This window comes from Hydractinia symbiolongicarpus, chromosome 3 (genome assembly GCF_029227915.1).
Source record: "Hydractinia symbiolongicarpus strain clone_291-10 chromosome 3, HSymV2.1, whole genome shotgun sequence".
NCBI lineage: Eukaryota > Metazoa > Cnidaria > Hydrozoa > Anthoathecata > Hydractiniidae > Hydractinia > Hydractinia symbiolongicarpus.
This window is the reverse complement of record NC_079877.1, coordinates 26961612-26988546: the sequence shown is the minus strand read 5'-3', so window position 1 is coordinate 26988546 and position 26935 is coordinate 26961612. Positions and strand designations below refer to the sequence as shown.

The 26935-nt window shown below is 35.2% G+C and overlaps 3 protein-coding genes and 1 long non-coding RNA gene across 8 annotated transcripts; 3 read left to right on the top strand and 1 right to left on the bottom strand.

Annotated features, from left to right (window-relative positions):
• Nucleotides 1–1413: 1413 nt before the first annotated feature.
• LOC130636565 (uncharacterized) lies at nucleotides 1414–3677 on the bottom strand. Its single transcript, XR_008982274.1, has 2 exons — nucleotides 1802–3677; nucleotides 1414–1645 (listed from the first exon to the last, which is right to left on the bottom strand). It is a non-coding gene; the product is annotated as an uncharacterized LOC130636565 (long non-coding RNA).
• A 1635-nt stretch (nucleotides 3678–5312) lies between these two features.
• Nucleotides 5313–15358, top strand: LOC130636559 (uncharacterized). Of its 5 annotated transcripts, XM_057446314.1 has the most exons (3): nucleotides 5313–5579; nucleotides 11030–11071; nucleotides 12127–15358. In XM_057446314.1, exons 2-3 carry the CDS (start codon nucleotides 11050–11052, stop codon nucleotides 13569–13571), a joined length of 1467 nt encoding a protein of 488 aa, XP_057302297.1. In that variant the 5' UTR covers nucleotides 5313–5579; nucleotides 11030–11049; the 3' UTR covers nucleotides 13572–15358. The 5 variants fall into 5 exon arrangements, with proteins under 5 accessions (XP_057302297.1, XP_057302301.1, XP_057302302.1 ...); XM_057446318.1 differs by lacking the exon at nucleotides 11030–11071 and having other exon boundaries at nucleotides 5316–5579; nucleotides 12127–15356; XM_057446319.1 differs by lacking the exons at nucleotides 5313–5579; nucleotides 11030–11071 and adding an exon at nucleotides 9428–9507 and having other exon boundaries at nucleotides 12127–15357.
• A 438-nt stretch (nucleotides 15359–15796) lies between these two features.
• LOC130636563 (U8-theraphotoxin-Hhn1d-like) lies at nucleotides 15797–17100 on the top strand. The gene is made up of 3 exons (XM_057446323.1): nucleotides 15797–15955; nucleotides 16146–16253; nucleotides 16984–17100. The coding sequence occupies exons 1-3, from the start codon at nucleotides 15893–15895 to the stop codon at nucleotides 17074–17076; spliced, it is 264 nt and encodes an 87-aa protein (XP_057302306.1). The 5' UTR covers nucleotides 15797–15892; the 3' UTR covers nucleotides 17077–17100.
• A 3747-nt stretch (nucleotides 17101–20847) lies between these two features.
• LOC130636557 (fibropellin-1-like) lies at nucleotides 20848–26157 on the top strand. The gene is made up of 9 exons (XM_057446310.1): nucleotides 20848–22014; nucleotides 22151–22432; nucleotides 22742–22954; nucleotides 23802–24062; nucleotides 24142–24209; nucleotides 24289–24520; nucleotides 25099–25203; nucleotides 25432–25549; nucleotides 25627–26157. Exons 1-9 carry the CDS (start codon nucleotides 20895–20897, stop codon nucleotides 25847–25849), a joined length of 2622 nt encoding a protein of 873 aa, XP_057302293.1. The 5' UTR covers nucleotides 20848–20894; the 3' UTR covers nucleotides 25850–26157.
• Nucleotides 26158–26935: the final 778 nt, after the last annotated feature.

Here is a 26935-nt window from a genome sequence, read left to right as displayed (position 1 = left end):
GAGAGAAAGTTGGAGCGTTTAACTGATACTGTCATAGACAAGTGCCGAATTTGTTGACTTTTGTTCTGAAATTTTATTTTCCAGCCAAAATTTAGCGAAACGTTAGAAACCTGGAGCGTTTAACTGATAATGCTATAAACAAGTACCGAATTTGTTGACTTTTGTTCTGAAATTTTATTTTCCGGCCAAAATTTAGCGAAACGAGAGAAAGTTGGAGCGCTTAACTGATAATGCTATGGACAAGTGCCGAATTTGGTGATTTTTGTTCTGAAATTTCATTTTTCTGTCAAAATTGAACGAAACGAGAGAAATATGAAGCGTTTAACTGATACTGTCATAGACAAGTGCCGAATTTGTTGACTTTTGTTCTGAAATTTTATTTTTCTGTCAAAATTGAACGAAACGAGAGAAATATGAAGCGCTTAACTGATAATGCTATGGACAAGTGCCGAATTTGGTGATTTTTGTTCTGAAATTTCATTTTTCTGTCAAAATTGAACGAAACGAGAGAAATATGAGGCGTTTAACTGATACTGTCATAGACAAGTGCCGAGTTTGTTGACTTTTGTTCTGAAATTTTATTTTCCGGCCAAAATTTAGCGAAACGAGAGAAAGTTGGAGCGCTTAACTGATAATGCTATGGACAAGTGCCGAATTTGGTGATTTTTTTTCTGAAATTTCATTTTTCTGTCAAAATTGAACGAAACGAGAGAAATATGAAGCGCTTAACTGATAATGCTATGGACAAGTGCCGAATTTGGTGATTTTTGTTCTGAAATTTTATTTTCCTGTCAATATTGAACGCGACAAAAGCATTATCTAAACTTTTATCAAAGGCCTAATTTACCGAAACAACCGTACGTCTTATGTATGATTGCTTCTAAAAGCAGGACGCTTTTCCCGAATGTTTATCAAAAGTCTAATTAACGAAACACCCGTACGTCTTGTGGATGGATTGCTTCTAGATACAGGACCCTTTTCCCGAATGTTTATCAAAATTCACCGAAACAATCGTATCTTTTACGTATGGAGTACTTTATGAAACAGGTGCTCTTTTTTCTAAATGTTTATCAGAGACCCGCTTTACCGAAATAACCGAATCTCTTATGTATGGATTGCTTCTAAAATCGAGAATTCTCACCTGAATACTTTGGTAAGGTACTTTCGCAAATGTTAGCTAATTTTATGTGTATGGATTGCTCCTGACCTGCCAATTCTTAATGTTTTGTAAAAGCCACAGATATAAATTTCTACTGCCTCTTAATGAAATAAAAATCTGATATTAAAGTACCACATCAAATGCGATTAACAATTTATCTCGAAAATCAAATAAAAGAATAATTTTAACAAAAGATCTTTGGCTTTCCTGAAATAAAGGCAGTCTAGGAGGGGATTAAACACAAGACAACGATAAACATTTGCGTAGATATTTACGTTCCATCTTATAATACATATATAAGTATATCTTATAAGTATACTACACCAAATGTCAATAAGAAAACTAATTAAGCAAGAACATATTTGTTAATCTTGTTCTGCTTGTGCTAACGCATTCGCCTATTGTTTATCTTAATGTCAATAAAGTTTGCTGCAATCTTTGTTCATATAAACAATAACAATAACAGCCAGTGGATTTCATTCTTCACTAAAAAACAAAATAAAGAATACAAAGCAATAAAAGATTAAAGCAATTCTCCGGAACTTGCATACAACACATAAAGGTCTAATAGTAATCTAAAAAGATGTGTGTCCACATATTTCTATTTGAGAAAGCTAAAATAATAAAAAATCAAGGACTTACATTCACGTTGTAGGGATCTCCGTTTGATATTGTTCTTACGATTTCTCATATCAGTAATTGGCTGTTCGTCCTATATAATCAAAAATACAATTTAGCAAAGCAAAACAGAAAATCCATGTCAAGATTTAACCTAAATATAACGTAAATATTTCTTAATAAGCCTGCTTCATGTAAAATGAATGTATAAAGTAAATAAACATTTTCCTTTAGTTCAAAATGAGTCTGTATAACTTTTTAAATAATTGTGTGAAAGTTTAACAAACAGTTAAGAAGTTTCCTCAAATAATTATTTCTAAATGTTGGAAAAAAGAGGAAGTATAAAAACATTTACTACAAATAGTAATAAATGGAAACATTTGGGAAGTTTCCTCAAATAATTATTTTTTAATGCTAGAAATATATAAATAAAAAAAAAACATCTATATATGCATGCAGATAGTAATGAATGGAAATTCGTTTTACTTAATTGAACAAATTTCTTTATACAGAAAAGTCTTTGTTGGTACACATTGCATTTTCATTGCTGTTTTTTAGGCCGAATCAAAGAAAAAGATTTATGTGGAGTATTTGTTTCACTAGTACTAGTGGCTTTATACCATAGATTACAACTATGTGCAGTTTTCATGAATACAAATAGGTCTGATATCAATTTTTAATAGCCAATTGCTTTTCAAGTACACATTTCAGGAAAATGACTGTATTTTTTGAGCTTGGTGATTTGTTGTTAATAATTTTGCCTGCAGACATATGTATTGGTTTTGACACATAATCAAAACACTTGCAAACACTGTGGCAAAAAAGTAGCGATGTATGTCACTCACTAACTGCACATGCTTGTTGATTCTTTGTTCTTTTTTGCTTTATAATGCAACGCATATCTTAAAGATCCAAACAATGCTTTCAATTCTGTTGACATGGTCACAAAAAAGACAACCAGAAATAAACAGACTTGTAGACTACACATCTATTGAGAAAATTGTATTACATCCAGTCTATTGGAGAACTCCATTCCAATTAAATTTAAAAAAAAGTTTTGCGGCATCAGTACCTTGGCCTATATGATTTTCATCAAGTAATATGCAGGAATATTGGAATACCATGCTTGACTCTGTACAGTTAATCAGTTAATACTAAGATATTAATGGAATAACAATACAGAATCACTGAATTGTTTCACATGGATTAAATTCCATGTGGACTAATTTTTGTGGATGTGGAATCGCCTGTAGTTAGTTTGCAGGTGACATTTTAATGGTATATTTTGAGCTGACTAATTAATGTGGATAACAGTTTTATTGCAGACAGACTTACTGCAAATATCTCAAGTGGACTTAATTTGACCTTTTTTTTTTAAACAACAATACCATGAATTTTAAACTGATGCTAAATATAATCAGTAGGAAGGGCATGTTTGGCCAATGCAGTTTTGATACACAAAGAAATATTGACATAAATTCTGTATTTTTTCTTAAAAAAACAAAAAATATGTTTCCTGTTTTTTAAAATGGATGTTGGATTTTATGAGGCAACATTTGTTTTTTTAAAACATCAAACTAACCTAAAAACGTTGGCATTTTGGTATATATATGATATGTTACTTTTTTAAGACAAATTTCAAAGTTCAATCTATGCTTAATCATTCTAAGCTCACTCATCTAGATAATGAAAAAACATGTTACCACCCTAATAACTCCTCCTACAAGGGTGCCAATAAACCGCATCACACCGTTAAAAGTGCAGGCGTTTTTGGGCGAGTTAGGCGTTTTAAATAAAAATCAAGTGTTCGCCCGAAAAACATGCATAGACCCGAACAAAAACACAAAAACAATCAAAGATCAACCACAAATGATTCAAAAAACTATAAAAATTAAAATAAACTTACTATGTGGTTGTGAAGTTCTTAAATGAACTGTTTTTGATGGTTTTGATAAGATTTACTTGATAAATAACTTATATATGAAATTCATTAACTCCTTTCTCTTCAAGCGCCTTCTTCCAACTGTCGTCTGCATGGTATGTTACAAGGAATTGCATTGCATTTCAGGAATGCTTCGGGCTAGTTCAAAAAAGTGCGGCCGGTTTGGAGGACAACTGCCAATTTAATTCGAAAAGTCGCCAGAACTCTCCCTTATTTTGCGGCTTATCGGCACCCTCTTGTACTCCTCCAAGGTTATAAAATGTTTTACCCCTTGTTTGCTATCAAATTTCTAAGGATTTCCAATCCCCTGGCAGGAGTGCTTATTCCTTTCTCCCTATCTATACTACTTCTTTTATATAGCTATTAACAATTTCAAGGACTTAGAAGTTCACCCCCTCCCCCCCTCTTATTTGACTCTTTAAGATAAGGTTGTTTGTTCTTAGCTATACATTTGTCTCATTGACAATCATTAATTTTTGTAACCCTGGACTATAGCTTGTTATTATATAGCTAGCTATATTTTAGCTACGTAGAGGCTAGCTAACTACACAAAAAGTTGACAAGCTGTCAGCATAAAAGCTAACTGTGGCTGAGAAATATTCAAACGTAAACAGTGCCTTTTAGAATGCCGTCTTGACCACTGTACTGTTGTCTGTATGTAAAGTCATCTCCCTATCCATCTCTCCCCTGCCTACACCAACCGGAGCTTGCATCCAGCTCGTCGCAGTCAGGGCTGCAATCTTTTAAATACCCTGCCATGTGACCCACATTGGCCAATTAAATAGTTCCATTACGTCATTTTTGTGTGGTCTCAGATTGACCGATAATCCCCCTCCCAAGACGGACCCATCGAAAATTAAAAGTTCGAGGAATTTTCCGTTCAGGAAGGTCTCACAAATCAATTTTGAAAAATAAGTGTGTAACAAATATTATTGCGTATCTGAATAGTAAAATATGTCGTGTCCAACTTCGTAACAAAAATCCCAATTTGATAGACAGCTTTTTGTAAACTTTATTCGCGAGGTTGTTTGAGTATATCATACGTGGCGCCGTAGATTAGTGGTTACAGCTCTCGTACTCTGTGCGGGAGACCGGGGTTCGATTCCTCTTGACGGCGATTCAACATGGGTGAGTGAATGTTACCATAGCCCCGGGTTAACCCAAGCCATGTGAGGGAAATTGGGAAGATGGCACACTGTGTGGGCCGTTGGATGTTGCCGGGAGTTGTCTAGTAGAGCGCGGGCTCTAATTGGGTCTGCGTAGCTCAAAATGAGCATTAAATACTCTAGGACTCTCCATCTACGCCATGGCCCCTCCTGGAAATAATAGACAGGGTATATCCCTCGATATTTGTGAGGCTAGCCATGCAAAATATGCACATCTATCTACGTCTTGTTGTAGTTTATTGAGCAGGCGAGCAAGCCAATCAGTCTGGTCTTTAAAATCAACACTTATCATAACTTTTATTCAGCAGCCGTGCCGCAGAGCAGTTCGACTCTTCTTTAAATATGATGTTAATCACATTCCTAAAAATATCACATTCCTTACGGAGAGGGTGGTAATTATTGGCAAGCGAGTATGGAGGCAAGGGGTATATAATGACGGCTCAGATGTTTTTTGCACAAAAAAGAAACATTTTCTTATCACTCTTTTCATAAACAATCCTGAAATTTTGCGCTAGACCTGCTTTTGCAATAGGAATAATATAAAGTACCCAACTTTTAAGCTTGGAGGGTCGCGCGCGGCCTCTACCCGACCACACAATAGGTTTGAGTTTGGTTTAATATGTTTGGGGGTCATAACTTTAAATACCAAAACAACGAGTTGAAGTCCTTGCTGAAATTCCTTATGCGAATTAGGGTAAATTTCTATTTTGTGTATATACGTTTATTCGAGTTAATGCGACTAGGTGCGAGAAGAATTCATTTCAATTACTCAGCAAATTCTTACAGAAAACAATTCGAATTCAATGAAAGAGCTCTCCCCAGGATTGATTTGATTTGTCCATTAACAAATAGCATCCCCATCATATCCCCCACCACCACCCTATAAGTGGATTTTTTTCTTACCAACTTCTTTATGTTTGCCTGCGCTGGACACAATTTTGTGTTTATGAGACTCTATGGAAGCTGAAAAGACAAACATTTTTAGGCAGATGTCAGTGGTTTTCGGTGTTAGAGTCATTTGAGCACCAAAAATTCTCGGATCCGGGCTGACGTCACACCGCTGAAGATTGGCCAATCTTCGCGCATGCGCGAGTAACTGCAGTGAAAACAAACGTTTTGCGCTAGCTGTGGAAAGCTTTTTTCACTGCAGTTTACTGTAAGAGAAGGTCTATGACACAATGAGTTACAACATTGAAGAAATAAGTGTCGAAGCGAAAACAAGATATTTTAATAAGCTAAAAATTGTTAATTTGGATACTTGTCCATACCAATTGCCAGCAGATGCTTGGATTAACGATCCTTCGAAGTGGCCAAACTTGGAGTACCCTGAGGTTTATGATTACTTGGTAAACACCCCTGGCGTTTTTACAAGAGAAGCTATGAAGAGTCGAAAAAGTTTGGAAGCCCACAATCAATTTGTTAGTGGATGGGTTAGAACTGTGTTTTTCTTTAAGAAAGACAAAACATGGCCATATATTTTACTGAAGGCAGAAGTTATGCCTTCTCAAAGAGTAAATGAGGATCCTCACATACCCTGGATCATTGTGGACATAAAAAATGTTAATGTTCTTTCTGCCCACTGCACATGTATGGCTGGGCTTGGTGAGTCATGTAGTCACATAGGGGCTTTGTTATTTAAAATCGAGGCTGCTGTTCGTGCTGGATTCACTAAGAAAGCATGTACTGAAGAAGCATGTAAGTGGAATGTCGATTTTGTCAAAAAAGTTGCACCGAAGAAGATTTCTGACATTAAATTTTATTCAGAGAAGGCTGTTAAGAACTTTAAGAAAAACAATCGTAGCAGTAATAAATTTCCTGGTAGTAATGTTCCACCAACTGATGAAGAAAAGGCAAGGTTTTTATCAAAACTGTCTAAATTGGACAAAAAATCCATTGTTTTGCATACATTCTCTGATTTTTATAAACCATTCGTGCCAATATATGAACCACCTAGAAGAGCCAAGTTACCAAAGTCATTGAGAACGCTATTTAACAGTAACAACATTGATAAAGATGGTGACGAGTTACAACAAATGTCAAGAGATATTTATAATAACATGACTTTGTCAGCAGAGGTTGTTGATTACATTTACAACTCAAGTACGAAACAATCGAAAAGTTTTATTTGGCATGAGATACGTGTTGGCAGAATTACTGCATCAAAAGTATATGATGTTCTCCACACTAACTTGGAAACTCCATCAGAGTCCCTAATCAAAAGGATTTGTAAAATTTCATCTGTTGTATCCACCACTGTATCCTCTTTACGTTGGGGCCTTGACCATGAGAAACATGCTGTCGCTGATTTTTTAAAACGTAGTAACCATTTAAATGCAAAGATTGTTGATTGTGGGTTGAAACTTGTACCAGAACGGACGTATATTGGGGCTACACCTGATGGAATATTCACGTGATTGTCAAAAGGAAGAAAAGTTAATTGAAATCAAGTGCCCGTACAGTTATCGCAACATTGTTTCCTTCGCTGCTGCTGTATCTGACAACAAATTTGTTATGAATTCTGAAGGAAAGTTGAAAAAAGAGCACAGGTATTACTATCAAGTACAGTTTCAAATGTTTGTTTTCAATTGCAAAAGCTGTTTTTTATTGTGTGGACTCCACATTGGTTACATGCTGTTGAGGTTTTGTTTGATGTGAACTTCATCAATTTGAATATGGACAAAGTTGAACAGTTTTATCTCCGACACATTATACCAGAGTTATTGACAAGAAGACTAGAGCGTAAAGTTGTTAAAGCTCCACCTCCTCCTCCTCAAGCAAATGCAAGTGAAAAATTGTATTGTCTCTGTCAGTCTGAATACAATCCTAATGACGAAACATTTATTGGTTGTGACTCTACATCTTGCAAGTATGAATGGTTTCATTTGAGCTGTGTTAAATTGAAAAGAGTCCCAAAAGGTTCATGGTATTGTCCCTTGTGTCGAAAGGCCAGAAAACAAAAGGTATCTCAACACAGTCAGTGACATGACTTTAAACGTCAAACCGGCTATTTTTATAGCCACATCTGTCTTGATCGTCCAGTGGTAGGACACCTCACTGTTTTAAACAGTAGACTTTTTCAATTGTATTGCTTATGATAAAAAATTTTTTACAGTTCCCAATATTGCAATTATAAAGGTCTTGACCAGGAATCGAACCTGGGTTTCCTACTGTTTAAAACAACCAAAAGCAGCACAACTATTTGGCATTTTAAAAACTTCTATGTGTTCACTCCAGCTTCGCTAGGTTAAAATGACTGCTCCAGGAGAGTTTGTTTTCACTGCAGTAAATCGCGCATGCGCAGAAAATTACCGTCAGTGATTAACCCGGATCCGAGAATAGAGTTGGGGGCCTTCTTCAAAAATTTTTTGGGCTCCATTAGTGGTATATCGCCGCTAAGGGGGGAGGGGGTCTAAAGTTTAAAAAGAAAATCCGCTAAGGATTGGGAAATTTCAAAAATTTGTTTGTGGCCTGAAAATTCTTTGTCGTTCGTGAGCATAATTCCTCTTGTCATCAATTCCGATAACTTTTATCTACAAAACACGCCCCTGAGCCTTCCATGATTTATCCGAATGTGTATAATTTACGGACGGAAATCCACTAAAAGAGGGGGGAGGGGTCCGAATCTTAGCGGTGATATCCCGCTAACAGGGCCCGAAAAAAATTTTTGGCCCCTTGGTCAGTCAGCCAATTATAACTCAAAAATTCGAAAAATTGTATCCAACCATCAACGCGAGCCATTAAACCGCCAATATTTAATGTTTTAAATGGAGTTCCTGCATTCCGTTTTCGCATTAACTTTTTTGCACACTATTAACCAAAATGGAATGATTGCTTCATGCAGTTTTTAATTAAGGCAAAAAAGTCATCTTTGATTGCACAGCATTCTATGCAAGCCCAAAATGGTGGAAAGGCGATTAAAGCAAAACCATTAGTTGAAACAAGCGAAAACCGTAGAAAGTGCTTTATTCAGAGAAACTTTCGCGAAAAAAACTTAAGCTAGTCCAAAAATCGCGAAATTTTTTGAAATATTGATTGAAATATTTCTAAAGATAAACTTTCACAAAATCCGAAATTGGAAAGTTTGATGAGATAAACTTTCTCGATTCGTGATTATGAACTTGTTTTTTATTTTCTTATAAAAAAGGTGGCCTGCCGTAATGCTTCGAATAAACTTTTCAGTCATTTTTAAAATAAACGCCCCCTCGAATAGAATCCCCTCGAATAGAAGCCCCCTCGAATAGACACCCCTCCCTCATAAGGGGCGTTTATGTGAGGCGATAGTAAAAGTATACTTTCCTAAGTACTTTTTTCCTAAATCTTAGGTTTAAGGTTGAAAATTTAGCTTTTCGCTTTTGAAGTTCATTCTCTAAAACATGTGAATATCTTTTATTTTCTGTTGTGAAGATATTTATTATAGGTATCCTTAAAACTGCAAAAGAGATGAAGTGTAAAAAACAATAAAAGCCCCCCTCTTTTAAACGCCCCTTCGAATAGAAGCCCCTCCGCCAAAATGTCAAAGAATTTAATAAACGCCCTGGGCCTTTATTCGAAGCGTTACGGTATATTTCTTATGATAGGAAAAGGAAGAAGTGTTTTTTAACAATGTAATTTTCTTTCTAATGGTATGTTAAAACATCTTTTTACAAATTGCGTTCATCGTCGAAATCACAAAGCTTATTAAACACATTTCTAAGTTTGTCTTCTTCTGGCTACCACGCATTGTTGTCATTGTCTTCTTCGCCAGTAACTCGATTATAAGCTTTCTGCTCCTTTTTATCAATTCTGAGAAGAGTGTCTAGATTCAAAGCTAAGTAGGGTCTTTGTCGACCAAGGGATCAATATCATGGAAAGGATATATTGTCGGTAGCTTACTTAATCCAAGTACAATAAGCTCCTATATTCAAGCGGCTTTCCATCCATTAATGATGATATCTTTACCATCAGCTGATGGTATGTAGTTGTAAAAGGCAATCACCCGACCATCATGCAAAGGCTTCAACGTTGTCTTTTTTTATACCGGTAGGGCGAGCCAAGTGAGGAAGAATCAAGAAATAACTTTCAAAAACAGCAGATTTTTTTTAAATTTTAGTGGATAAACTTTCGTGAATGAACAATTTAGAAAGTTTGTACTGAATAAGCTTTCGCGAATGGCCATTTTTGAATGTTTTGCTGGATAATGCTGTGCGAAAAAGGCCAAAAAACGTGAAATTCGCAAAAGTTCCTCTCGCAAAAGTTTCTCCGAAAAAAAGTACATTGATTTTTTTGATTTTTTTTAATGAGGCTTAAAATGGAACTTAATATAGCTGTGACTTTGCTCTAAAATTCATGTCAAGTAAAAATTAAACCCAGTAAAAAAAGTTGCAGGCACTTTGTGCTCCCTCTGGTGCTAGTAGATTTAAAGGCTGCAAGAAGATATAATTTTTCAATGCTATATCAATGGGTGCAACTGTTTTATGTTTTCCTGGATTTTGTATTGCCTCATACTTTTCTCAAAAAGAAATAGAAGAAAGGTTCAGAAGAAATTTTAGATTTTAGATAGACTTGAAGGCTCTATATAGTTAAAATTTTAAATATATATTGTTGCAAAAATTGAACTGCATAGAGATACTAGCCAGCCAGTCACAACCCTTTCCGTTATACATAAAAATAAAATGTTATAGATAAAAAGCCACCAAGGAGCCAATGAGTTTGAAACACAAACATCATTTCAGCCCTGGCCCTGTCTCTTATAGTCCCTATCCATAGTTTTGCCATTCTTTTTTTTGGCAATCTAAGTATTTGTTGTTGGCTAAGTTAGGTGTGCTCATTGGTCTGTTGGCTCATTGGCTATGTTGCCTCCTTGGTTATATTGGTGTGTTGGCTTGTTCGCCAAATTTTGTTAAAACTACAACAGTATTTTAAAGTTGCTCTAAATAGGGTTGGTCGGTCAGTGAATGGAAAAAAAATATCCAGTCATTCAGGTGCACAAATAATACCAATATATATTTATTAATAACTTGTGCACCTTGTTTTATGAATCTTCCACGTACCATTTTAAACTAGTTCTCAGGATACTTGACACTCGTGAGCAAGTAAAGCAAAATAATAATAATGAGCAAAGACTGTGGGGAGACAACCAGTACATATATAAATTTTTTGTTCTAGTTCTTCTGACTCTCTAATAGATGTCAAAGTTGCAATCAAAAGGTAGGGTCAGTCAGGTGGCATTAACACCAAATATTTTTTATGTCTGGCCTACCTTAATGAAATAAATTTTAGTGATTTTGCAAATTTTCATGCTTTTTAGAAATGTTTTAAATGCCCTTGTTGCTTTTCCCGAAAATAATGTTCTTGTGAATTCATTTTTTAAAACCATTCTTTTCATTTTTTAAAAGCAAAATTTTGGTATAGTAACTTATCAATTTTTGACACTGCTCGTACTTTGCTCAAATATCTTTCTTAATAACAGAAATATTTTTTCTTTTATTGAAGCATTGTCTACTAAACTATCCACAATATTATAAATACTAAACAGACGAACCGAAATAATACCTTTACCCAAAATATTTAAACTCTGCATCCAGTTTATGCATAAAATCCTCTTCTAGAGTCTCCTAAATATCCTAACTAATAAAAAATAATAGTTGCAAAATAAGTGGAAACCCCTTTTAAAATAATTAGCTTATCATGGTTATTGTTAGTGGTAATATTTTTAAAGTGGTTATTGTTGTTTTGTAAACAAATGATATACCGGTAGGTTTGTTTATTTATACTTCAATATAATTAAATTTTAAATGTTTAAAAATTAACATTTATATTCGTCTCTCTTGATCAGTCTGTTGATCGATTCTAAAGATTTTTGACTTTGATGATTAATGCTAATTAATGCATGACGTCATGTATTTGATATAAACGAGGTACTGTTTTAAGGTTTTAAGGTATGTTGATGTAAATATGTTTTACTTATCAAGTTTGATATTTTGAACATATTTAAATAAATATTAATCTTTAGTTATCCTGATTATCATTCAAACCAGCAATTGTTCCTCAGCATCATCAACTTATGATGTCATAATTCCGATTAGTGGGATAAACTTCGGGAGCCTAAAAAACTAGTTCACTAAACTAACATTGTCACTTAAAAGTTACCATGCAAACAAACCCACAAATTTCATTTTTTCAGATACAGGCACGTACTAGCTACGGTATATTAATTCTAAGGACCGTGTCTGTATTATATTATTTTTCTATGTTTTTTTTAGCAATGGCGTCATCACGAACTCGACATTCCAGTGCATTAAGCAACCCACTTTCTGAAAGCAGTACTACTGGTTCTCTTCATCCTGAAGATGACAATAACTGTTTGCTGCAATCCACAGACACATGTGGCTCACTATGGTTGCAGTATTCGCTGATAGCACAGGAATATAGTGCAAAAAATAAATCTAACTCCTCGTGCTGTCATGATAGTCGCATACGTCCATGGCTGTTAAAGCTAACCTTCTTGATTGTAGTAGGACTTGGCTTGTTTATTTGTTCTCTCGAAATGAAGTTTTCAACATACGGTCCGAAAAGATTAAGCCTCAACGGTGGAGATCAACGATTGCTGCCGGTCTCCACGTATTTTAATGGGGAACTTCGCGTGACAACTGCAAAAGTGGAAGACCTGCAAAGCTTGAAGCTACATGTGTTTTCCGAGATGCCAAATGTCAAGAACGAGACCGTCTCTTATAACAGTGGAGTCAGGTTTCACATGAGTTCGTGGACGTATCAATATTGGGGCTTGTATTTATTGGAAGGAACCATTGTTAAAATCTCCATCTGTGCCGATCTCCACTTGCAGTTCTATATTTTAAGAGGAGACAAAAAGTTGAAGCAATGGACTCAAACAATACTCTACAATAACTATGATTATCACACTAGTATTCATCCGCAGCCGTCGTGTGACCACGTCACTAAATTTAAATCGCATTTGTTGACTGTGACCAAGTCGGATGTTTACTACATGTCGTTTTCGAGTTCAGTCGGTTGGCGTTTTATCACGCAAGTGTCGGTGCTCATGGATTTTAATCGCACCTATTTTGAATCGTCAAAACTTAAGTATTCCTGCATGTTGTCAAATACGTCTTGTTACGCAAAGCTTCAATATGGGTCGAACGAGATAACCATGCTTGAAGCCGTCCAAACCACAAATGCATCGTCAAGTTGTTTTCATGTGATAGCGTTTCGTTACGAAATGTCATCGAGACGGTCTTTTTATTTGCGTCTTTTCGGCAATATCTATCTCATCGCGGTTGTAGCGACTGTTCTTTATACCATATGGAGACTTTGTGTGAGGGGTCGTAGCGGAACAGCCGAAGAAAAAGAAGCTCTTGTAACTCCTGTTAGACGCTATGCACATTCTTTAAAAAGTCCGCTTGGTGAAGAGGGCGCAGATGGAAGGGCATGGGTAGTCGTCACTCCTCTTTCCAGCGCCTCAACAGAGCAATTGTACGAAGTTGCAGAGAGAGACAATGTTTCTATTTTGCGAAGTTTCGAGGAAGAGCAAGAACGTCGCACTAGTTTGTCGAATATATCACGTGACTCATTGTTTATGAGAAACCGTAATGATTCGACTTTGAACGATATGTATCGAGCAGTACAGTACCAGAACGAGCAGCAGTTGCTTGATTCATGCATGACTTCTGCTGGTGTCAGCGCAATATGATGATTGATTAATAAAATTTAGTTAAAAGGCTTACCTCCCCCCCAAACAAACAAGTTAGTTTAATGGCAGTTTAACCATGGAGGTATCCATGGTTTAACTAATTATGTAGAATCATGACATCTTACATTAAGAACTAAAATTTTCGGCGGAGAAACTTTCGGACACAATTTGTTATTTTAACTGAAAAATTTGCGGACAAGATTTATAAAGTAAAAAATGTATGGGTAAGTCTTTTGAACGAATTTTAACCAAATTTCAAAAGTAATGATTAGGTGAAAAGACACAAAATAAAGGCTAGAATCATTTATAGTGTACATATATTCAATCAAGATCTAAAAAAGGGTCTTCAGGATCGAACCCTCGGCTTCTTTTTTTAAGAAAATGAGAAGAACCAAAATTTCCTGACAAAAAAGCTTTTGGCAGTCACAAATTTTAGACGGAAAAATTTTCGGACAAAAAAAATCCGAAAGTTTTTCCGTCCGAAAATTTTCGTTCCTTAAGTTAGATCCTGAATAAAATTGCTGGTAAAATCGATAATCATGATAACTAAGTATTAATATCCATGTAAATATGTTCAAATATACTGGAAAGGTAAAAACATGTTTACTATACCAATACTTTTATAAACTTTAGAATATAGCACTTCATTTACATCAAATACATGAAAACCGATCGAAACAAATAAAAAGATTCATAGACAACTTTTCAATCTCTGTCATATGAAAACAACTTGCCTTTTCACGGGAGGTAAGCTTTAAGTTTTGAAATTTAAAAAAAGTGTTTCGAAAAGCAATGTTTTTGCCAGATTCCACGATAAAGATATCGTTACCAAAGAACTTTTCGAATGTATCATTGGTACAAAAAGTCCGCATTAACGTTTTTTGCAAGTTTATTTCCCAGATTTCACGAGTATTTTTAACGCGCGAATGTTTTTTAAATTTTTTCCATTTAACGCGGAAATTCAGCATTTTTGTAAGTTTGTAAATAGTAAAAATATATTATACAAAATAAAATTCTCTTATACGCTTATTTTTATAAAATATCAAAGTTCTAACCTGCCTGATCATTATTCTTATAATTCTTTTGTTTTAGATATTCGTTTAAAGCATATTTTCAGAAGCATATTTTTATAAAAGAAATTTTATGTAAGAAAATGGCTCCACGTAACAAGAGGTTTAATATTTTACAGGTTTTGCTTAAATGGTGTGGGTTCTTTTAATTAAGAAACTATTAACGAATGCTTTGAAGATTGAGGAATAGCTATATTTAAGATGGTATTTAACATAATAAAGTATTTGCGAGACTATTTATTTTCGAAGGACAAAAAATATTTATGCGCCTCGGGTGTGACAAAAGCACATCATCGTTTGCAAAGATTTTTCGCGGATACATGTTTTTATAAGCAATATTATTAAAATTTAACTTCAAACTCAAAATTGTAGCAGTTTGTAGTAATAAAGCTGAGAACAGGCGACAAAAGGGGAGAAAGCTTTGTATTTTGCGAGTGAGGCGCGTTTAGATAAAAACAGGAAATATACCGTACGTACGAAACAGGAAACCACCACAATTTCTCTTAGGAACCAACAACGACCTACGAGTGTAGCGTTTGAAGAGAATCTTATGCGTTTTGAACATATTTGAGCATAAATTTCGAGCAAAAAAAAATCCCTTGGGCATTTTTTTTTTCTTAAGCTTTAAACAACTAGGGGATGTTAAAATTAAGAAGTCGTTGATATATGAAGTCTACGGTTATGTTTAAACCCACGGTCACTTCGATTCGTTACGGGGCAACAAAAGGAAAAGGAAATTCCTTATACCCAGGTAAATGTCTTTTAAAAAAACACGTCTTCACAGCCTCGTTAGGGAAGCTGGTAGCTGTGGCATTAAGCAACGAGGTCTAAGGACGAGGTTGGTATGAGAAACTGTTGGATTAACCAGGTACATCTAATGGCCTGTGGATATCTCTTCAAACTTCTCTACTTTATGGCTGTCTACTCACCTACTCAATTAGTAAACAAAATAAATAAATAAACTGTATAACCACTGCATTTTGTTTTTGCAGCTTCCTTCTTTTTACAGAGCAAATAATTGCTAACCAGATATAAATATTGTATTTTAGATACAAATGGGGGTTGTTACAACAGCATTCAGTTGTTCCAACAAAAAAAAGAGAACGGGGGTACTTTACTTGACCTTTTGGCTAATTTGTTTTACGATCTTCCCCCTGAGCATAACATATATGGTCAGCTACTAAAGGCGAGCTGCACAATGTGGAATCTTATTCTCTTTTTATCGTTTGGACATTGTGAAAGACTCTCAAAATGAAGACTGTTGTTATCTTAGCTGTGGTGTGTGTTGCATTTTTCATCCAAGCTGCATCGGCTGTAAGTACTTCTTCTTAAAACAACAACAAAGAACACAAGGGCGGCACTAAAGTGGAAGAACGTTAAAGGGCGCTAACTCCCACGCTTTTTCTCGGCCTTTTTTATAAGAAACTTTTCTCATTTTTAAAAATTTCTCGTAAGGTTTTTGTTTTAACTCCTGTGTCAATATTGAATATTTAATTACCTCCAGGGACGTTGTAAGACCAACAGTGACTGTGGAGCCAACGAATGTTGTTATGGAAAACTCGTTAGACACTGCAGAACGTACGCTCTCGAAGGAGAAAAATGCTCTTTCTCGGTAAGTAAACGCAAGTTCTGTAGTTAAAGTTATTTTTCTTAAATTTTTTTTGATAATTTTTAGTGCTTGATACAGCTTCTTGAAGCTACACTGTGGTTAAAAAAAATCAGTCACTTTTAGTTGAAATTGTTATCAGACAAGGAGAATTTGTTAAACTTCCTGGCGTGTGGTTTCGTTTTCCAATACTTTTTAACCAAAAATTAGTCAGCAGAAAGTACCATTGGTAAAATTTAGTTAATAAAAATTACTAAACTTTGCAGGTGACCGGGGAATAGTGGAAGAAGGGAGGTTGAAGTAATTTCTAATTAATGACTTTAAAACAAAACCTAAAGCTTGGTTTTCCATGAAGTCCATGATTGTTCTGCACTTGTTGTTATGCAAATGTAGCAGAGATCGGAAAAATTCTATCTCTACAACATTTGTTGTACAACATCTCTTGTTTTGTTTTCTTTGCTCAACATGTGTTTCCAAAAAAGTTGTAACGTTGACTGTTGTGCAACAAAATTATTGGAAAAGTTATTGGAAATTAAGCTTAAAGCTTTGTTTTATTTATTTATTTATTTATTTATTTATTTATTTATTTATTTATTTATTTATTTATTTATTTATTTATTTATTTATTTATTTATTTATTTATTTATTTATTTATTTATTTATTTATTTATTTATTTATTTATTTATTTATTTATTTATTTATTTATTTATTTATTTATTTATTTATTTATTTTAGAGATGCGGTTGCGCACCTGACTTAGATTGTGAAGGAAGTTTTCTCAGAAAGACATGCAAAGATAACACCCCAGGAAGTGGTTCTTTCTTTTAAATAGAACAAAACGCTATATTTACATTGATGTGTCCTCCTTTGTGTTTACTGACCAATCTCCTTAAAGTACCTTTGTAGACCTTTCATACCAAGCATAGGGAGGAGCGTTTTTGTGTGACAAATTACTGCAACTTAGTTAGTTATTATGTAGGCTTTTTCACGTTTTCCGTTTTCGATGAAGCGATACATTTTACCCTCAAGGCACGAAACCTCGTTCCCAGGACTTTTAATGCATGTAGTTTCAGAGTGTTCAGCGCAATTTGGGGTGCAAAAATAGAAGAGTGAGTTATTTTTTAACGTCTCTTAAGCCTGCGATTTTTTCATTCCCTCAAAACCGGGTGACCAGTTAAAATGAGTCTTCAGGGAGCTTTCCTTGTAATAGAAAATATTACGTATTAAGTGGCTGGCTAGGACTAATTATTTTACGATGCCTTTCTATTAAGTGATAAAAGAACTAAATTTTCCTAGGAAATCTTAAATACGTAGCGAATAACCAACTATTTAGAATAAAAGACGATCACCTACCTTAATTTAACTCCTTATCTATGACACTTGACTGACTGGAAAATAACTCTCCTTTGCGCTTAACGGCGAGGTAAAAAAACATATCATGTGTTCGTATGTTGTTCAGTCAGAGAGATTGTAACAATTATTCACAGCGCTTATATTCTATGCATACATGTGTAAACACAACAATATTTACTAACAGAAATACTTGACGTGCTCTTTGATTTAGTATGTTATAAAATCGATTTAACCAAAGTTGGTTTGTGACCTGAAAATGGTATTGACTCTCATGGCCTTAAGGTAACTCAGTGATTAATTAGTAATGCCTGATTGACTTAGGGCTTGTGCTACCAGTATCAAGATAAAGCTAAAAAATCTTAGTCAATTTGCAAAGATTCGTGGGAAATTTAGGAAAAAGCTTAAACTAAATTTTCGCAATGTTTGCGTTATGCGATTCGAACAAGGAAATTAAAAAATTCGGGAAATTGGTCGTCAGCAAACATTTGTACTGTTTGAGATTTTCCATCCACGAAAAAGAGCCTAAGACCGCCATGTTTAAGAAAAACGAAGTTTGCGACTTCGAAATAGCGCTCATAACTGGTTGGTTACGCAATCCATCAGTAGCCTGTGTGTGTGCTTCTTTACGCAACTCAGTCACATTTGAGAGGGGCTTTTGGTAGAGGGAGAACGCTTTAAAAAGAGACTGGGAATCTGTTGGAGAGGATTTTGTTCCGTTTTCTTATTCCGATCGTCCGTTAAATTAATGTAGCGCGTTCACGAAATTTAAAAACAAGAAATCACAGCAAAACATTCTAAATGAGCAGGAAACGCGAGGCAAGTTGATTAAATATTAAACGAATTCATTTGTGTCTTTTCTTATTTCTAAAACTGTATTCATTATATTTAGCTTGTTTACAGGCTGTATAAATTTAAGAGTTGGTGAGAGCTAATATTCATTAAAATTTGCAGCTGCTTTCGTTTCAAGGCTAGCTATGTAGCAGCTAGCTAAAAGGTGGTTGAAAACAAGAGGGTAAAATTGCTAGCTAGCTATCTTTGCTCTTAAGCTAGCAAAATAGGTAGTTGCTTTCTATATTTTTTCAGTGTTTTTTCAGGTTGTAGCTACTTTTCATAACTCTATGGTTCCAATGTGGTTATATAGCTAACGTAACGTGAATGCTACAATAGTGAATGCCTCCAGGTTAACCCAAGCCATGACGGCGAAATTGGGGAGAAGGCACATGTGTGGGTCATTGGACGCTGGACGCTGCATCATTTTACGTTTTGTCACTCTGATAAAAAACTGACAATTGCAACCCTGCATGTGCTTTATAGGCATTATATAGTTGCAGGCTATGGGACTTGTTTTTATTTCTCTACTTGGCCAAGCAAGACAATGTAAGACTGCAGATGTTATGCAAGGGGGGGGGGGGGTTTAAAAATAACCTCTCAACAGTGTTTTTGCATAGTAACACCAATATGAGAGGCCTATAGGTGCAGTTTAAAATAATGAATAATAAAAATTTCCTGCATGGTGCTTCTCAGTGAACGAGGTACTGGAGGTACTAAGGCAAAAGAAACTTCAACACACTTTGTGGAATTTTCCATTAAGCCTACCCACATACACATCTTTCCATTGCAGAAAAATCTGTAAAGTGTGGCAGAAGTTACTTGTCAAAAATAAAAATAAAAAATAGTTTTGTCATAAACTTTTTACTGTTAGGTTTCAAGTATTTCAACTATTTTGAAGAAAGATTGATCTTAGTCAATTTTTTATGATGTTATCACTAATTTAGTTTTAAAAGTTGCAAGAGTGAAACCTTAAAAAACAAAAGTTGATTTTAAAAAATGTGTAAAATGTAGGCCAAATCAAAATAGAGCCATCCTTAAAAAATGTTATATAGCTCACACTGCAGAATGTCTCACTTTTAAATGCAAGATTTTATCTTTGCAATGAAATATAAATTTTCCATGCATACCTTACACCCATTATTAAACTAAGCAGTTCCGAGCCAAAGTTATTAATACTAGGCATGCCTTGCTTTGGCTCAGCTTGGCACAGTTTTTATAAGAGCGGGGTCAAGTGTAATGAGGACACAAAAATTTCCACACTGGTAGCTGTCTTTCAGAACAATGTTCTGCTACTTAAGCAGTTTTAAAATGTTATGTACATGCTTTGGCATGGCTTGGCTTAGCATTTAGTTTTACACAGTCAAGGTTTGGTACAGATATAGATATTGCTTTTATAAGCTCAGTAAATATTTGTGGGTTTGACTCGTCATGGCGCAGCTTTTATAATGGACTTGAACATTACATGGTTGGATTAGGTTTCGGTATTGTTAATTTTGTTAATTTTGTCATACTAGGAACCTGGATTTTTTTAAGAGAACACCTTGAAATTGGCCCTAAAGGTGGTGATCCAACGATCAACAATTAATCGAAAGGTTTTTAGTCAATCAAAATGCTTAAAATCTGTACATCAAATGCGCGTTTAGAAAAATGTGAGTTTCTATGTGAAAAATAAACATTACTAGATGACGTTTAAAAACAAAAAAAAAGATAAAAAAGAAGTTAACGAGATTTTTATCAAAGAAAATTAAAATAATCTTCTTCCTCTAACTGAAATTCGTTTAGTAACAAATAACACAATCCGTTTCTAAAGTTTTCTTAAATTTTTAGTTGTTTTGATAATAACTGTAACAGCAGCAAGTTCAACCCTGTCTTCGCTCTCTAAAGACAATTTATGGAAAGGAAATTATCAAAAATTTGTTCAATTTTATATTAATGCTCAATATAATTTGATAAATCGAATTCAATTAATTGGATCATGTATCGTCACCTTGTCACCTGTTAAATTTCGATTTTATTTTAATGCTCAATATAATTCTGACAAATCGAATTCGATTAATCAGATTGTGTATTACCGGATTAAAGCTATAAAAAAGCCAGGAATATCAACATATACTAGTTATTAAATGCCTTTGGTATTTCGAAAGAAAATATATTGTATGTCCTCCAATGTTCTCTTATCTATTAGTAAAATCATGCATCACAGTTTTCTGCAGTAATGATAAAGAAGAACAACTGTTTTCCAGACTGTTAACATAGTTGTCTCTACAAAGAATCCAGTTTAACATATACATTGTTAATAAAACTTTTTTAATGTGTTTCCAAAATGTACAAATGTTAAACAAAATAATTGCCGAGATCCTTAACATCGTTAAGGATCTAGGCATTAACAATAACAAACATTAAAAAAAATAAAACAATGTTGACTTTATTTTTATTTTCAGCAAAGCATTGTAAGTCAGATTATGGGTATACTGTGTCAATCATTTTTGCTCTTTGCTGGTTTTATTACTGGTTTATACTGTCAGCTGGACATTGTAACTGATGACACACCATTGGCATTGAGAGGTGCATGCATCAGCAATCCTTGCCTACATAATGGTTTGTGTACCATTACACCAAGTGGATTTATATGCACCTGTATGAATGGTTTCATTGGTGTTCGTTGCGAACGAAGAGCTGATGATTGTCCACGTGACAATGCCATGAACTGTGTGCATGGTGTTTGCAAACTGGATATGAATGGAAATCCACGCTGTTTATGTAATGAAGGTTATGAAGGTCCCGCATGTTCTATTGCCACTGATGACTGTGCTTCCCAACCATGCCTAAATGGTGGTACATGTACCGATAAAAACAATGGCTTTGAGTGTAAATGTATTTCTGGTGTGTCTGGAAGTCATTGTCAGATAAAAGAAACATATATACAGAAATGTATTTCCCATTGCAATGTTTATAGTAATGGTGGCAAATGCTGGCATCATGGAACGGAAAACATCACTGTTGGGTGGGGTTACGGCGAACTCATTTGCAACTCAATGCAAACTTGTTATAACATGTCTAGGCGTGATGACCAGTCTTATGAATACATCAATGTACAATTAAAACCGATCCACATGCAAGACACTGATGACCTGGTGTTTATCACAGATCGCGATGCTGTTCTATACGATTACAATTTTATACCACACATCTTACCCATGGAAGCTGACTCAGCAGATTCTTTTTCTTCCTGTAACACCACAAATGCAATACCTTTAACTAACAACCCAGAGATATCTCGATTAAACGTCAATGATTCTTTATTAAAACTTGGTACACAGTATTTTATTGCTGACACAAACACACTTCACCGTTGTCTGTTCGGCTTACGGTTAAATGTGACTGTAAAAGATATGGATTGTGTAAACCCTGTTGACACTGCAAGTGGTGTGTTTTGTTCCGGGCACGGCAAATGCTTCAGTGATTTTAATAGAATGAGATATGAGTGCTTATGTTGTGATGGATTTACTGGAAATTATTGTCAGTACGAGGATCCCTGCTACGTAAAGCCTTGTTCAAACAGTGCAAAATGCGAAATCATAGGTAAAATGTTCTTTAAAATTTTTATTCTGTTGTTATGGATGCGTTATAGACCATTAGTGTATTATTTTGTGTATCTGTTTTTTTTTACAGTAGAAGAGAAATTGGTAATACAATATTGATGTGTGATTTTTTGTAGATTATGGTAATGGGGTGCTTAAACATAAATGTGTTTGTGCGAATGGTTTCCATGGTAAAACTTGTAACCGAATCATTGACTTCTGTTCAAGTAATCCTTGCCAAAATGGCGCCGCGTGTTACTCGGAACTAAATGGTTACAAGTGTCAATGCAGGGTAGGTTTTTCTGGGAAGAAATGCGAAGTGAATAACGATGAATGTGCAGTGTCGCCGTGTAGGAATAATGGGACATGTGTTGATGGTTTGAACGCATTTCGTTGCAATTGCCCACCTGGATTTAGAGGTATGCTTTTTGCAGTTTGTTGTTTCTAGTTTTAAATATTTTTAAATCTTGCAAACACGAAGTATTTCTCAGAGTATGTGTGTGCACAAAGTTTCTACGTTTGAAAACCAGGGGAGAATCTATAGTAGAAAATTGATGCTTGTCGTAATAAATCGGGGAAAACCTGGAGAATCGGGATGTTCTCTGTAAGTTTTAGGATAACATAGCTGAATAATCAAAAGAAAAAAATAATGTCCAAGGAAATGTCATTTCAATATTCCACCAGTCCTTTTTTTATCTTACATTTTTCATATATTATTCTGCTCCTAGGAACTCTATGTGAAGTCAACACGAACGAGTGTAAGCATCAGCCATGCATCAATGGAACTTGTTTGGATATGGTGAATAACTACACGTGTGCTTGTCCAGCAGGTTTTGAAGGAAGGAATTGCGAAATTCAATTGGATGAATGCAAATCTCAGCCATGCATGCATGGAAAGTGCATCAAAGAAAAGAATGGCTTTTCTTGCAGTTGTGGAATAGGTCAGCTTGTTAAGATTACGTTTTTGTTTCGTCAATAAGGTATGCGCTTACCTTCGGATAAGAATATGTAGTTTCAAGGGAAAGTGTATACGAAATCCCAGTTATTTAACCTTCGAACGAAATCGCAAATTTGTTCAAATAGCCGGGATTTTTTTAAAAAAAACACCAAAAAAAAACAACCAAGTTGCTACAGGCTGTGACTGAGATTTCACTCAAAAATTTATAAAAGCCACCAATAAATAATTGGCCAGGATGAAATTTCGGAGAGTTAAGCAATGGTGGCTAAAATCTTGTGAAATCTAAATCTTACGCATAGCGACTTCTTCAAGGCTAAAATCAAAACTTTGCCCTTTGCAACTAAGGTTGAAATGAAAAATGACGTTGCTCATCAAAGAACGAGTAAAGTTTGTGAAACAGTCATGACACTGTCGTTTCCTTCTATTGATTCTCTTTAGCACTATCGACATCTATCTGATTTCCAAAGGTTAAAGATTTCTTTTAAATATCTCTCATTTCCAAAGGGTTATGGCTGCGAACGTATAGTGTACTAGTCGTTTGCCTGTGAAAATTTTAACTCGGAATTGCCCGTCCTACATATTTCTCGCATCGCTATTTCGCACATCATTTCCCGCCTGTTGGCATTAAGTAATAAAATTTATTTGGACGGAGGTTATAGCTATGAACATACGTGCAATTATGGTAGCGTTTTCAATTGCAAAAGCCCTGGTTTTTAAATTGAATCACAGACAGACACCATGTATTATTTATATAGATTTTTGACATTTTTTTTTTTAACATTCGGTTTTTGACTAACGTATGCGTTACCTTGCGTTCAATTTAAACTCAGGTTACACTGGCATGTTATGTGAGTTAAAGGTTAACCTTTGCGAACATTCTCAATACTGCGTGTTTCAACACCAAAAAACGTGCGTCGACCATGGTAACAATGTGACTTGTGTGTGTCTGGATGGGTGGAGTGGCACCAATTGCGCGGTCAACATCGACGATTGCACCGAACATAAATGTATCAGTGGAGGAAAGTGCGTGGATAAAGTGAACGGGTATGAATGCCAATGCAAGAAGGGTTTCTCCGGGCTGTATTGTGAAGGTAAATTGTTAATGCTTGTCATTGATATTCCTATAGATACCCGTAGTGGTTTCTAGCGCTTGTTCTTGTGTATGTTTAGTATCACCACCGAAGAATGTTCCTGACATAGAGATCGATTTTATGACTGACAATTGTGGAAAATTCCAGGTAATGTTTTGATTTTTATACTGATATAAATGATTGTGCCTACACCTTCACTGACCAGCGGCCATTTTTCCTCTTCAAGGATTTGCGGGAAGTACATCAATTGGAGCAAAATATCGTTGCCCTTCTCCGCAGTGCTTGTAAATGTTCTCTCACTGTGAAGTCTCTCCAGTTTGGTAGCACGAAGGTAGTTTGCAAAGATGACATGGCGGGGAAGTTTATGACTGATCTTTCAACAGATGATGTTGAGTTTCAGCGGAAAGTTGTGTGTGGAATGCAGAATACAATACGAAATGAAAACACTCCTAACATTTGTAAGTTTTTTTTCTTAATTTTAACATCCTTTTTATTACTATAAGGAAATTTATTTTCGCGAGCATTAAATTTTGCGAGTTTTGGTCAATTTCGCTAAAATTAGTTTCCGCGAGAACAATTAGTAAATCCGCAAAAATTAATTACCCCGCAATTTTTTTATTTTTTTTTTTATTATTAAAAAAACGATCTACACTTTTTTCTTTTCAGATTTGCCTAGAACAAGATAATTTATATGCAAATTTTAACTTCAGTAGTCTTTATTAAAGTTTTCTACATAAAAGCACTTAAGAAAAACGATACAAATTGAGAAACAAAAAAATCAGTCTTTTTTCGCCAAAATTTGCAAAATACCAGGACTTGTAAATTTAATCTGGAAGGTACTTTGTGAATGTTACTGCAGAACTACAATTATTACTAAAGAGCGCAATTGTTGTTCATCATGTGTTTCCGAGAAAGTTGATAAATGTTGTACAACTGTTGCTCAACAATTTTTTTGGTTATTACAAACCAAGCTTAACCCCACTAAGTTTTGCACAATTTTTCGTAATAAGTTGTTCTGACTTTTATATATTTATAGATCATAACACTTACCTGGTTTCTATCGTCGATAACAAGGAGATCTGCAAGATAACGGAGAAGCGCACTGTTCCTACGGCACCAACTGACACCTCCTCCACTGCGGGTAAAGAAACCACTCTTTTAATTTACTATTTATATACTAGTCGTTACTACAGAAATTCGCCCGCCGCAGCAAAGTCGATAAAAATATATCGCATTTGTTATTTGTAGCTTGAAGCTTTCGTGCATGATTAGCATGACCCGCTTTTGGCCGAAAGACAAAATACGGCTATTATTATTAGAGAGATATTAGAAGTACGTGTATAATTTATGCTCATGATTTCTTTTCAAGGTGTGGCAGTCGGAGTGATTGTGTCTTTTCTGGTTCTCATCCTCGTCCTGGTTTTTATCACCATCAGAGTTCGAAATTCGCGACGAAAGAAAGTCGGCGTTGTTTATGAATTTCAAAAGTTAGTATCTCGTAATAATTTTGACGGATAAGTTTTTCTAAATGCGTGCGTTGTTCTTATCTTCGCTTTGTTTTTAGAGAACCAATCACATTTGATAATCCAGCGTTTAACAAGAAACTAACACAGGAGGAGCCATCATTGGATGAAACGAGTTTCATGTCAGCCAATGACACTTTAGACGATTCAAAATGGGCGCATAGTTACGACAGAGCGCGACAAATGTACGACCGAGCGGGAAATGTACCGGTTGGTCGACTTTTTGATATTCACAATCCTGCGGGCCCCTCGACAGAACTATAACTTTGATACAGCATCGATGATTACTGACAATTAAGTTGCCTGTATACAGCATTCGATCGATGTGTCAGCGGACTGCCTGTGGGTAGTATTTACCGCGGAGACAAATTTTGTGGGTAAAATGGGGGATATCAGAATTATTAGACTTTATAGCGAAACTTAGAAATTGTTTGCAATCAATTTTTTTTTTCTTTTTTTTTCTTTTTAAGTGTATATTAAGGATTTTTAATTGTAATTTATAAGTTTTTTAACGGTATTTTTAGTGTATATAAAATTTGATGAATTCATGTACATTAAAATTAATTTTTTAATTTGTTTTGATACATAAAATGACAGCAAAATGTGAGCTAGCTCACGTTTCCACAGTATATCTGCAGTTAGAAGAAAAGGAAATGTTTTCAAATTTCCTGGTACGCTTCTACGATGGCCCCTATGGCTCACTTCTCTTCTAAATCAAAAAGACTTCTCTTCTATATAACGAAACACTTCTCTTCTGTATTTTGACACTTCCCTTCAGTATTTTGACACTTCTCTTCTGCACTTAACACTTCTCTGCATGTGGCTCTTTACAACTTGAATTCTAAAATCTGGTCCGCAATTTTACATCATTGGTCCGTAGTTTTAACCTTTTGTGAGGTTTATTACACGGGACCAGTCCCCTCGCCATGTGTCATATTTTTCAACCGTCGTCAAGCAAGCATGAGCATGAAGTCTGTGGTACGTGAAATTTTTAAAGAGGAGCTTGAAAATCTAATGTCCTGCTCGTCCCTGACAGCAACTACAATAACACCATCAGCCACAAGGTCTTCGCTATCTTGTGTAGCTAACACAAGTCATGCTAGCAGTAGTGATAGAACAAGTAACGTATCAAGTAGGTTGACCACCCTACTAACCACCATCAATAAGAAAAAGAGTGGAAAATAATTAAATCATATGGAGTTGCTGTAAATAGAACAACTGTGATGGAAATTCTGAGAGAATTAGACCCTGAAGGTGTTTCTTCAATAAAAAAGAAAAGATTAAGAAGAAGAAATTATTGCGTTCCTGGGCCAGATTTTTTGTGGCATCTTTGACGGGCACGACAAACTT

What these genes read in the sequence shown, in the direction of transcription:
- LOC130636559 (XM_057446314.1), top strand. Translation starts at nt 11,050, where the DNA reads ATGTCAAAGTTGCAATCAAAAG. An exon ending in GTCAAAGTTGCAATCAAAAG is followed by an intron (nt 11,072 to 12,126) that starts GTAGGGTCAGTC and finishes TGTTTTTTTTAG; the next exon opens with CAATGGCGTCATCACGAACT.
- LOC130636563 (XM_057446323.1), top strand. Translation starts at nt 15,893, where the DNA reads ATGAAGACTGTTGTTATCTTAGCTGTGGTGTGTGTTGCATTTTTCATC. An exon ending in TCATCCAAGCTGCATCGGCT is followed by an intron (nt 15,956 to 16,145) that starts GTAAGTACTTCT and finishes AATTACCTCCAG; the next exon opens with GGACGTTGTAAGACCAACAG. An exon ending in GAGAAAAATGCTCTTTCTCG is followed by an intron (nt 16,254 to 16,983) that starts GTAAGTAAACGC and finishes TATTTATTTTAG; the next exon opens with AGATGCGGTTGCGCACCTGA.
- LOC130636557 (XM_057446310.1), top strand. Translation starts at nt 20,895, where the DNA reads ATGGGTATACTGTGTCAATCATTTTTGCTCTTTGCTGGTTTTATTACT. An exon ending in TTGCCCACCTGGATTTAGAG is followed by an intron (nt 22,433 to 22,741) that starts GTATGCTTTTTG and finishes TTCTGCTCCTAG; the next exon opens with GAACTCTATGTGAAGTCAAC. An exon ending in GTTGTTTATGAATTTCAAAA is followed by an intron (nt 25,550 to 25,626) that starts GTTAGTATCTCG and finishes CTTTGTTTTTAG; the next exon opens with AGAACCAATCACATTTGATA.